The following is a 13722-nucleotide window of genomic DNA, read 5'->3' on the forward strand; positions in this document are numbered from 1 at the left end:
AAACTCAAATTGGTATATAAGTTAAAATGTCTGTATGACATTTCATAGACATAGGCAAGATTATTCAGAAAATTTTATGGAAATACTAAGGAAGTAGAAGAGAGAAAATGATTGTGAAAAAAAAGAAGAAAGTGGGAGAAAACCCTCTATCTCATTTTAAGACTTGTTTTTTAGCTGCAGTCTGATGAAGACTGTGTTATGTTTGGAGAAGGATAGGCATGTAGATTAATGAAATAGAATAGAGGTCCCAGAAATAGTCCCACACAAGTACAGCCAAATGATTTTGGACAAATATGCAAAAGCAGTTCAATGGAACAAACAGGCTGGAACGTTTGTATATTCGTAGGCAAACTTATGAACTTAACCTAATTTTGTAACTTATACAAAAATTAATTCAACATTGATCATAGACTAATGTAAAACATAAAACTATACAATTTTTTGAAGAACAAATGGATCAAACTGTTTGGAAATTAGGTCTTGGTGAAGAGTTTGTAGTCATGTCATATCTGCAAATAAAAACAGTAACGAAAAGCATTGATAAATTGGAGTTTATCAAATGTAAGAATTCTTGTTCTGTGAAAGATCCTATTATGATGATGAGCAGACAGGCTACAGACTGGGATAAATATTTGCATATCCCATATCAGACAAAGGACTTGTATCTGTGATTTATAAAGAACCCATACAATTTAAATATTTTACACAAAAACCTGCCCAATTAGAAAGTGGGCAAAATGCATGTTGAGATCTTTCACTAAAGAGGAAATATGATGGCAAATAAACACATGAAAAGAACTTAAATATCACTAGCCACTAAGAAATGCAAAATAAGATCTAAGTAGATATCAGTATATGCCTATTAGAAGAGCTAAAATATGAAATAGTGACAATACAACTTACTGGTAAGGGTGCAAAGAAACTAGATCTCTCATACATTGCTGGTGAAATATAAAATGATACAGTCATTCTGGAAAACTGTTGGGCAGTTTCTTAAAAAACTAAATTATAATTTTCATGTCAGTTGGGTAATCATATTCTTGGGCATTTATCCAGCAGAAATGTAAACATATATTCACCCGCAAAACCTAAACACAGATATTCATAGCAGCTTTATTTGTAGTAGCCAAAACTGGAAATAACCTAAATGTCCTATAGCAGGTGAATAGTTAAAAGTGTGGCACAATCTTATCATGTAAAACTACCTACCAGTAAAGAGGAATGAACTATTAATAAACACAACTTGGATAGATCTCCAGGACATTATGCTAAGTGGAAAAAAAAATCTTAAAGGAACACATATGTTATGATTCCATTTTTATGACACTCCTGAAATGACAGTATACAGATGGAGAACAAATTAGTGATTTCTAAGGGACTTGGATGTTGAGGGGAAGGAAAATGGACATACATTTAAAAAGGTGGTATGAGGGAGATCTTTGTGGATGAAATAGCTCTATACCTTGACAGGGCTGAGTCTTACCCAAATGTACCAATGTGACAAAATTACTTTCAACTATACAGACACATTACTTGTGTCAACTTCCTGATTATTATCTTTTACTATGGTTATGTAAGATGAGAATAACCACTGGAGGAGACTGGGTAGGGGTTACATGGGATCTCTGTGTATTATTTTGGCAAATTCCTGTGAAGCTATAGTTATTGCAAAATAAAAAGTTAAAAAAAGTGAATACAACTTATTTCACTTTCCTCAATGCTAAATGATATTTTTTCTGACACTCAAATGCGATAAAAACAGGCTCTACACATTGCAGTCATTTTTGTTCACTCCATCTATGGACAGGAGGCAGGCAATTTTCAAAAATATAAGTATTATAGCATATTCATTCAACTATTGGATTGAGGCAGAATTGACTAGAAATCAATGGATTTTGTCCAGCAACAAATTTATAGATATGATGAATGTTTAGGCTTTTACAAGACAGAAGAATATGTAGGAATTCTAGGTTCATTATTTCAAAATTATTTTATACTTTGAAAGGGTCTTCTGTGCTTTCATGATTGCTTAAATATTTAAAGAGCTATTCTAGTTTTACCTCTGATTTACAATTAGTATGAGTCCATCATTGGACATTGTTACAATCTTTTTGGAAATCAGAAAATGCATGTGAATTAAACATGTATGACATTATTAACATACTTATTATATGATCACTTGATAGTAACAAACATTAATTTTAAAAAGCCAACATTTATTGAGAACTTCCCTTGTATTATTTAATCTCACTGTATGGAAGTTATGGTTTGGAGAGGTTAACTTGCTCAAGTTTACAAATGTAATCAGTTTTCCATATGTATTTAATGGATTTTATATAATTGAAGAAAAAGGTTTATGAGGCAAACTGAAACTATATAAATTGTTTTATTGTTATATCTCCTATGTTTTGGAGCTGGGATTCTGAACACAGGTAATCTCATTCTAAAGCTCCTTATTCACTGTTTAATATTTCTTTAAGAATGCTGTTTTAAGAATTGTGTCTGAAAGTACATCAAGGATTCTCATTTTGCCTAAGACTAAGCTTAGTAAGAAATGAGACAATGACATACTCAGCAAAATAGTTATTTTATTTTACATTTTGCAAAGTGAAGTTATAACGACGTCTTTTGATTGGAAATCAGAGTAAAGATTTTTCCTAAAGGGAGAGATTGTAAAGTGACTAGCCTGGTTGCTTTTGAATATATGGTTTTCTTCTATCCTTCTGTAAGCAAAACAACTAACATTTCTCTAGGATAATTGGAAAAACTTATCAGGAGTCAATATAAATGAAGCTATAATTTGTTTATTGTCTTAGTAGAAATATAGCTGCACAGTGTATTTTTAGAGGTCACTATTCCAGAATTAAGTGATCAAGATGCTCGTTAACTTCATTTGCTATCTGTTGTATTTAGATAAGCTAGTGGAATTCATTCAAGGTCCACAAGCAGATATAATCACATATAAGTGGATTCTAATTATAACTGTATTTTAGGCCTGTATTTACTCACAGATTCTCAGTCTTCCCACTCCCCCCCCCCCCGCCCCGTTTCAGTATTACTTTAGTACAATAGATTGCATTATCTTGTAATTTATATTAAATATAGTAGTATGAAAATTGTATGTTTTCAAAATTATCTTTCATTCTCTTTTAAAGAACACAGAGAAATTACTGCTTTTTTGGCACATTCTGTTACTTTACTTTTGTAGCACTGGGTATATTTCCAAGGTTCTCTTTGAGTACGATTTAAATATGTCTATCGCATATTTTATCTGCTATTTTGAAAACTGGTTTGCCCAGCATTATTTGGGCATAATGATACTGATTATGATTTCTCCAAGAATAAGGTAAGTGAATTCCAATCTGGACATGAATTTCCAATCATTTCTGTTAGTTACTGTCTCTCCATATCCTCCTGTCACTAGAGACTGCTGAGAAGTGATTGGGTGTTATCTCAGGTCTGTGTCCTGTGGTGTGTGGACCATCATGTAACCTGAGGAATTGGGAATCTACCATACACAGAGGGAGGCATCCCTATTGTGTTAATTATAAGTGCTTTGTGTGTATTTTTATAAATGTATGGCTTTTTTTGGAGGGGTTATAAATTCAAATTCTTAAGAATCCTGCTGGTGTATTTTCCAAGGTATTCCCTTTAATGGGTTCAAATAATTGTTGAAGGGCGTAAAATAGCCAATTAATTCTGCCCTTCCTGTTGGTCCTGTTCAGGATGCAGCATCATAAAAAGATTAGACTTCCTTGTTATTTCTCAGTAATGTAGTAGTTCTTAACCATTTCTTGTATCTGATTTTTTTTTATGATTTGAGAAAGCTACCTCCCAAATACTACTTCTCTCTGAAGCTTACTGTCTGTCCTCACTGCACAGACAAACACACCCTGCCCCACAGACACATTTACAGATACATAGCACACATACATGAACACACATGCATATGTATACATATATATATATGTATGCCTACAGTTTTGCATATGATTTAACATGGTTCCAGATTAAGTGTTTCTGCATAGAGATTACAGAGTTTTTGTTACTGAAACATGAAAGTTCCCTTTGCTCCACCTGCACTATTAATAATAGCATTATATCTTCCCTGGTACTGTTAGCAGAGCCTGAGCAGCAGAGAGACCAGCTTTCTCATCAATGAAGAAACAATGGTAAGCAACGACCAGTACTATCCTTTCTTGCATGGACACAGATGGGGCATTTTTTGTAGTCTGCAATGGTGATGCTCTTTTCCAGTTCAGTTATTTGACATGCTTTCATACGTGGTATTTGAGAATGTATTACTTTAGGAAAAAAAAATCAGTTTCTGTGAGGGGGGAAACACATTAGACATATCGATAAGAATGACACACTAAGTATAACACTTTGCTTGGATTTTATTTTTTCTATGAGAAAATGAAGGGTCTAAGAGGTGTAATGACTTGACCAATGTTATCAATATGTTTAAGAGGCTGATGCTTGACTAGCGCTCAAGTTTCTGAGGCTTAGTTCAGTATTCTTTCTCCATTGCATCACTCTTCTTGTCTCTAAGTACATGCCTGCAGATAATCATGAAAAATTACAATTGATTTAAAAATCAAACTTAAATGTCAATTAAAAGGCTGGTAAAGAGACCCGAACATTTTCATTAGTTGCCTAGTAAGTAAAAAATTCCATTTGGGAAGATGGGGAAATAGAGTTATATTCTTATACTGATAATTTTAGCAAGGATGATAGTTTGCTTTTCACTAGGGTACTAATCTTTAGTATTCTGGAATGAGGATTGTGATATTGATCAAATTAAAACAATTGAAATGTTGGTTTGTTTTCTTTTTAAATTTATTTTTACTTTTTTATTTTTATTTATTTATTTTTTTTTTACTACACAAAGCATTTTTACATGATTCCAAAGTTGAAATCTACAGATCAAATAACATTTAGATGAGCCTAAAGCTTATACAATTTAGGTATCACTTTTTAAGAAACATATGGAAAAAGATTTTACTTTAAAACATTTACGAAAATATTTTACCATGAGAACACATTGCTAGAGTCCTTCCTAAACCCTTGGAAGGGGCAGATGCAAGTAAGATGCCCTAAAGATTAGACTTTATTAGCTTGAAGGTAAATCTATCTTAGGTTAAAAATATGAAACAAAGTATTTTCAGAGAAATCTTTCTTCTTTGTCCTCTCAGTCCTTTTATATAATAGTTACCGTTTTTATTTGGTTTATTTTTCCAATGCTATTACAAATGTTGCTAAAATGAATACTCTTGGGAATTAGTCTCATAATATTTTGGTCATTTTATTTTTCTACATGGAATTCATTTATCAGAGAATAAAGGTATATGTAATTTGTAATTTTCATACATGTTGCCAAATTCCCCTGCCTTTTGTGTTTGTAACAAACCTATGAGAGTGCCTGTTTCCCACAACTCTATCAGCAGTGTGTTGTTACACTTCTAGATTCTTGCCTGTCTCATGGTAGTGAGATAGATAATGGCTATTGGGAGCTATTTCACTTAGCACAGTTCTTAGTATCATTTAAAATTGCATTTCTCACAACATATGTGAGATATTCATCTTTTTCTGCATTGAGTGGTCGTTTAAATTTATTTTGCTAGATCACTCTGTTCATATATCTTGTCCATTTGCTGTCAGAGTTTTCTTTTTACTCTTGATTTTTTTGGAGCTCTTTGCATATTTATTGTTATCTTCTTGCCTGTGACAGAAGTTGCAGATACTTTCCCCAAATATGTTAAATACATATAATTTAATTTTTAAATTCTAAATGACTTTAAAATGATGTGTGGTATTTGATTCACTAATGTTGACATTGTCTTTGATTAAATAGTAATTTGTTTAACCGTAGGCTTCTTTCTAAAAATATACTTTATTTTGATATCGTTTTAGATTTTATTATAAAGAAAATCTAAACAGAGTTTCTTGTACCCCACACTCATTTTCTCCTATTATTAGAATCTTACATTAGTATGGTACATTTGTAACAATAAACCTATATTGGTGCATTATTATCAAATAAAGTTCATGCTTTATCCAGATTTCCTTAGTTTTCCCCTAAGATCCTTTTCCTATTCCAATATCTCATTGAGGATGCAGCATTGCATTTAGTAGTCATGTCTCCTCAGGCTCCTCTTGGTTGTGACAGTTTCATGTACTTTTGATTTTTATATCCTTCACAGCTTTGAGGAGTACTGGTCAGGTATTTTGTAGAATGTCCTTCAATTGGGACTTTCCAGATTTTTTTTTTTTATGATTAGACTTGGATTATGTGTTTTTGGAGGAAGATAATAGAAGTGTCATTCTCTTCGTGTCATATCAAGGGTATATTCTATCAACATGACTTAATCACCCTTAATGTTTTAACCTTGATTACCTGACTTGAAGTAACGTTTAACAGATTTCTTCACTGTAAAGTTACTCTTTTGTTTTTTTCTCCCTTTCCATACTGCATTCTTCGGATGAAAGTCACTATTTGCAGCCTACACAAAAGGATTGGGATTATGCTCTCCCTCCTTATAGGTGAATCCATTATTTGGAATTGTTTTTTGTGTGTGGGAGATCTTTCTTCCTTTCTTTTTGTCAGTATGTACTTCTGGATATTTATTTTATGCTTTATGTTATAAACCAGTTATAAACCAAATAGTACTTTATTTTCTTGCTCAAATTGTTCTAGCTTTGTCTATTGGAAGTTTTTTTTTTTTTTTTTTTTTTTTTTTTTTGTGACAATGTCTTGCTCTGCTGCCCAGGCTGGAGTCCAGTGGCATGATCATAGCTCACTGCGGCCTTAGACTCCTGGGCTCAAGTAATCCTCTCACCTTGGCCTCCCTGAGATTACAGGAGTACACCACCACACCCAGCTAGTTGTTGCTATTATTATTATTATTATTATTATTATTATTATTTTGAAAATTGGATCTCACTGTGTTGGTCACGCTGCTCTCAAATTTCTGGGCTCAAGCAGTCCTCCCATCTCAGCTTTCTGAGTGGTTGGAATTACAAGACATAAGCCATATCACTTGGCCAGGAGCTTTTCAGTTGACTCCTGTATTCCCTTGGCATACCCCTATTGTTGTATTTAGTTTTGTTTTGAGTATTTTCGTACTTTCTGACAAGATGCTCCAAGCTCATCTGGTACATTTCCTGCCTTAGTCCTACAATCAACTGTGTGCCCAAGGAATGTTTTTATTTTCTTTTCTATCATAGAAATATCACAAAAGAAAAATCTGTATAAATCAGGGTCTGTTAGGCCTACTCAGTGTAGGATAATTTAAGAAGGACTTCATAAAGACTTTTACAAAAATGGGGTGTAAGGGAATCTCTGTATATGTAGGTCTAGTAATCTTGAATTTATTAAAATCCATAGAACTGAAGGGAATAGGGTAAGGAGCACTTATTGGAACCCAAAAGGAAAAGGTCATATACCAAAGACATTATCAGGGGGCACAATGACCTTTAGTGAGGGGACACAGCCTTCCTGAATTCAACCTTAGGAAGGAAAACACTATCTATTCTTTCCAATCATTCGTGAGAAGCCAGAGGTCAAGAGAGGTCTTTGGTTACCTGCAGAGGACAAAAGCAGGGTGGAGAGGAGTAGAGAGCGAATGTGCTGGGATAAACCAACGGAATATAACTGGATATGTTTTTGGGTAAAAAAATAGAGTCTTGCCGTTTCTACTGTGATTATTATGACAGAAACTCAGTTATCAATCATTTTATAAATATAGAAAAATTAATGTAATTTAAAATCTATCTGAAATAAAATAGTGAAAAGTGGATGAGTACCTAAATAGTTACACAGATTGTGAGTATAGAAAGGTCACTAAAGCCACTGAATGAAATATAGAAAGATGGAAACTATTATGCTTAAGATAACCTATCTTAAAGTGACTACTATACGGGACTGGACAGAATAGTTAGGTAAGTATTCAGAGTTTAGTAAGCAAAGAATGGGAACTGAAAAGATACACTAAATGTTTCTTAAATAATGACAGATATGCAATTAACAGATTTTGAAGGAGTATGGGCCTTGTTAACCTCAAGGATGATATTCCAAATATTTAATAACTGATATGGCATAGGCACAAACCAATCAGAAGGGGCCTTTGAGTAAAATGACAAGAAGCAATTAGTATGAATATTAGCACCGTATTTATAATTGATATGTGAATATATTTAGATATTATCACCTTATGATACAGTCATTAGTTCAGTGTCCTAGTGATTTCATCCAGTTTCATGGCTTTAAATACAATTGATATGCCATCTCAATTCTCAAATTTAAGTTTCGAGTGTAGTCATTTCTCCTCAACTTCAGTTTTAAATATCCAAATGCTTTCTTATTATATGCATGTGGATGTCTGAAAGATATCTCAAGATTAATATGTCCAAAATGTAATTCTTGATCTTCCCCTACCAAAAAGCCTGTTTGTCTGAAGTCTTTTGCATCTCAGCAACAATATGCAATATATTCTTTTCATTGCTCAAGTCCGAAATTTAAAAAAAAAAAAAGATTTTATCTTCATTGGTTCTACATTAGACACAATAAAATGCACCGTGTGTAGTTTGATGAGTTTTAACAAAATTTATGTAGAAGATTTCCTTTACCTCAAAAAGTTCCCCTTAGCAGTTTTCCTTCTACCCTATTCTAGGCAACTGCAGATTTTTTTTCTTCCTAATATAATATATAAATGGGATTTTACAGTATGCACTAGTTTGTATCTGGCTTCTAGCTGCTTTTGCTCATCATAATGCTTCTAATACTCATCCAAAACTCCAATATTACTAGTAAATTGATTCTTTTTGAATATGTCTGTACTAGAGCGATATTATTGTTTATTTTATTTTATTGCTCAGTAATATTTCATTGTACGGATATACTGAAATTTATTTGTCTACTCATCCATTGATGGATATTTGGATAGTTTTCAGTTTGAAGACCATTATGAATAAGGCTGTTATGAACATTCATGTAAGAAGTGTTTTTAGAGATGTATGTTTTCATTAATCTTGGGTAATTTCCTAGGAGTAGAATTTCTGGGTCATGTGGAAAATATAGGTGTAACTTTATGTAAAACTGTCACACTATTTTTAAAAGTGGTTGTACCATTTTTTATTCCTACCAGCAATGTATAAGAGTTCTATTTGCTGTACATCTTCACCAGCATTTGATATTGATACTAATAGCTTTTTAATTTCAGTAATTCTAGTGGATGAGTAATAACATCTTGTGATTTCAATTCTCATTTCTTTTATAAATAATGATGTTGCCCATCTTTTCATGGGCATATTGGACATTCATAGATCTTCTTTTGTGAACCATTCAAATCTTTTCTGCATTAAAAAAAAATTGAGTTGATTATATTTGTATTGACTTGTAAGAGTTGTTTATGTATTCTGGATGCAAGACCATTGTCAACCTTACTTATTGTGAACATTTTCTTCCAATTTGTTGCTTGCCTTTTCGCTTACATGCAGTGTTCTTAGAAAAGCACATTTAGAAGTATGGAAGTTCAATTTCTCATATTTTATCTTCTATCATCCATGCTTTCTGTGTTCTATTTAAGAAATATTTGCCTACACCAAAGTGGGGGAGATTTTCTAAGATTTTCTTCAGTTTTATAGTTTTAGTTTTTATGTGTAGGTCTATGATCCATGGAAGTCATAATATGGCCCAGCATGGTCCTTTAGTGTGGGACTCTTTCATTTGTCTTAACAATTCTTTAATGCGTTTAGGGAAAACATCTGAGAAAAATAGTAACCTGTGAATCTCATGAAAGATGCCAAGAAAATAAAAATACTGAAGTGAAAAATTTCAGGCCGTCAAAATAATATAGTTTAAAATATATTTTATGCAATGACCAACTGTCTTGTATCTTTTGTATTTTTAAATAACAGCAATATTAACTCCTCTATCTACATATGGAAGGCATTAGTTTACAGGGCAGAAATTTTCACTCCAATAGTTTCACCAGTTGCTTAGACTTCTTCAGCCTATTCCAGGAAGAGACTAGGTTAAGAAATTGTATTGGATTATTTGTCTGTTCATTACAGTATAAAATACACTCAATTCTTGCTCATTTATGCTATAGGTTTGGTTTTCTTTCAAATATAGTTGAGTATCCCAGATATTTTTAGGTAACTGACCTTGTATTTTAAATAATGACCATGTAATTGAATATTGGAGATAACTCAGCATTTGAATAACTGAATGACTTTTTATGTAATCTAGTATATTGCATGCTCATGAAATAAAAAAAAAAAAATCCCTGGGTAAACTTTCCATACTACACATCATGTCAGTATAAATGTAGTAATTTTACTTTCTTTTCCTGGTATATATACAGGCATACTTAACAAAATATCTATTTTACTCTATATTTTTATTATTTTCATGTTTTCCGTTATTATTGTTATTTTTCTCTTCCTTAATTATGTTCTTTGCAGGGACATGGATGAAACTGGAGGCCATTATCCTTAGCAAACTAACAGAAAAACAGAAAACCAAATACTGCATGTTCTCTTACTGATAAGTGGGAGCTAAATGATGAGCCCACGCAGACACATAGAAGGAAGCAACACACTGGGGTCTTTCGGAGGGTGGAGGATGGGAGGCGGGAGAGAAGCAGGAAAAATAACTACTGGGTACTATGCTTAATACCTGGGTGATGAAATAATCTGTAAAACCAACCCCCATGACACATATTTCCTTATGTAATAAATCTACACATCTTGCACATGTACCCCTGAACTTAAAAAAAAGTTGAAATAAATATAATAAAATATAAATCCACAAATATTTGTTATTTTTAGTCGCTGTTTAAAGAATTTAGGAAAATTTACTTTGAAGTCTCCTTATTTTCTTTACATGTTAATTGCTTTCTTCCCATTTTTTCTTCCTTTTTCCTTGCTAATTTCTGTCCTCCAGTTTGAAGTATCATGCACACAAGCACACACACATACATTTATAAAATGATCATATTGAGGGTTAGTTTGTCTGTGTCTGTTTTTGGAATCTTTACTGTAATTCTGGGCAGGAATTGCTAATTCTTTGTTGGTTGCTTCACAGCCTGCAAAGCGATTCAATTTGTTCCTGAGGCGGCGGCTTATGGTAAAACCAGTGCTGAATGATGCTGCTTATGCTCTGAATGGCTGCATTGGTAGCCTTAGTTATTTTTCTTCTAATAGAATACTTTGATTTAGGGGAACATTGTCACTGATTCCTAGTCCTCAGGCAACTGAAGTTTAAGAATAGTGATTCTTAATTTGTTTTGGATTAGATTAAATCTATAGATCCTCTTCCTAAAATGTAATATACATATACACGTGCACGCGCGCACACACACACACACACAATTCATACAGTTTCAGAGGTTTATGAACTCTCATCAGCAATGCAGGGTTTTATTTTATTTTGTTTTCAGATAGTCTCACTCTGTCGCCCAGGCTGGAGTGCAGTGGTGCGATTACGGCTCACTGCAGCCTTGACCTCCTGGGCTCAGGTAATCCTCCCACCTCAGCCTCCTGAGTAACTGGGACCACACGGGCATGCCACCATGCTCAGCTAATTTTTGCATTTTTAGGAGTGATGAGTGGTTTCACTGTGTTGTCCAGGCTGGTCTCGAACTCCTGAGCTCAAACAATCATCTCGCCTTGGCCTCTCAAAGTGCTGGGATTACAGGCATGAACCACCACACCCAGCCGGTAATTCAGGTTTTTGAACCACAGGATAACTACATCCTTTACAGAGAAGCCACTCAGATGTTTACATAATTACAAATAGGTATTTCTAAGGACAAACCAAATATAAACACAAATGCCCACACATACTACAAAATGTATTTATATCATGTTTTGAGCAAAACAAAAGCATGATGTGTTTTAGTAACATTCAGTTATATGTGACAGAATCATCAGATTTTTCTGCCTCAGCCTTAACTGATTTTTATTAGTAGTCCTGAGACATGTCCCTCATGGTGACTTACAAGGCTCCCAGTGATTTTTTCCCATATTTTAAACAGATTTATAGTATATCATCAGGGTGTGATAGAATGATAGAAATTTGGGTTTTCCCAGCTAGCCTTTGGCCTTCAGGACGACAGTATGTATACCTGTTTTTGACTGAGCACTCAGGAAAATCATTGGAGTTACTATTCTCTTAGCTACTTTGTCTATTTTATAGTTGTCAAATACTCTGAATATGAGTTTTGTTAATTCCTGTGTGCACATGTTCTGTCACGAGAACTGCTCTTTGTGTACCCAGATTTAGCTTGTGTAAACAATATAAGTACCTGTAAATATATTAGTTTTTGAAAACAAAACAAAACAAAAACAACAAAAAACCCCTATCATACAAAATATGACTGTCACAAACTTAGAGCAAGAGTACTATTTTTTTCTTCTAATTTTTGAGCTTTGATTTTATTTAGTCTAAGTAGTATATTATTTCTGCCTCAGTTGCCTTCCAAGAATTTTGGTGGATTTCATAAGATGCTAACGCTGTGATGATTTACAAGAGTGCCAATGATTTGTTTGGTTTTGTTTTTTCTTTCTTTTCAATTTTTAGTGATTTATAAGCAAAGTATAGTGTGATAGCAGTTTGATTTTTCTCAGATTCTTTTACTTTCTTTTAGGAAATAGGAGATGATTATGCATTCTTTGGCTGAGGTGAAGAGAACTCAGACATAACATTTGAGTTACTGTATCTTGGCATTTAATCTCTAGATTCCCTAGATTTTTTTTTTTAATTTCTTTGTTCCCTTTTCCACTCATTTCTTCCTGTGCATTGGGAGCTAGTTTTTTTCTGAGACACATCAGCTTTTCATTAGCTATGTAAATGCTCTTACTTTGTTTATAGACCACAGATCAAACATGAGACTTATGGCTTATTCACATATAACTGATCCTCATCCATTCCCTTTTCTGGGAGGCCTATCTCACCTGACTTGGGTAAAATAATCCCATAGGGTACACAATAAAAGAAACTCATAAATTAATAGAAACACTGGTTGTCAAAATTAAAATCATATAGTTACTCATTCGCAGGTGAGCTAAAGCAATTGGAAAATTATCTCATTGACAGCCACTGTATTATCTATTTGCATAATTCTAAGTGTAATAATACATGTAGGCTATTATGAATATTAAATATTAGATATAAACTTTAAAAGAAAACCAAATCAGTCAAACATGAAATCTCTTTCTTCTGAAGCGCTCTCGTATTTTTGCTGTTTTTAAAGTGAAGGAACTAATGAACTAACTACACAACATGTGAAAGTTGGACTTGTAAGTGTAATTATTATACTGAGATAATTCTTGCAAATTTAAACAAAGAATTGATTTTTGCTCACCTGGGAAATTGATGTTGAAGGGCGAATTGCATGAAACCTAACTTGTGATGCCAGCTAATAAGCTACCTGCTTTCTAATATTTAACTGCACCTTGATTTTATTTTAATCCTTACAAAGTTGAATTAGGAAGTGACAATTTTTTAAAAACATAGAATAAACATTAATCATACACTTGTTTTCTTATAGTGAGACTCCATTAATTGGTTTGTAATTAATTGTACCCCCAAATTTGTGTGTAGCCATGAATTATTTAGTGGACTAAGTGAGATGTTGTTTAATAAAGATAACAGGTCAGTCTCTGTGCATTTTGGGATCAATGTGTGTGTGTATATATATGTATACATATATATAT

The 13722-nt window shown here is 33.2% G+C and overlaps 1 protein-coding gene across 2 annotated transcripts in view; it reads left to right on the forward strand.

Moving 5' to 3' along the window:
* Positions 1-13722, forward strand: part of ANO5 (anoctamin 5) — a 104479-nt gene that overhangs the window by 19855 nt on the left and 70902 nt on the right. The window contains exons 3-4 of one of the 2 annotated variants that reach the window (XM_030917150.1): positions 4122-4172; positions 11090-11131. In XM_030917150.1, the coding sequence (XP_030773010.1) occupies positions 4122-4172; positions 11090-11131 (93 nt within the window). The remainder of the gene's footprint in view (positions 1-4121; positions 4173-11089; positions 11132-13722) is intronic. The other variant, XM_030917151.1, reaches the window with a different exon arrangement.

Source organism: Rhinopithecus roxellana, chromosome 15 (assembly GCF_007565055.1).
Source record: "Rhinopithecus roxellana isolate Shanxi Qingling chromosome 15, ASM756505v1, whole genome shotgun sequence".
NCBI lineage: Eukaryota > Metazoa > Chordata > Mammalia > Primates > Cercopithecidae > Rhinopithecus > Rhinopithecus roxellana.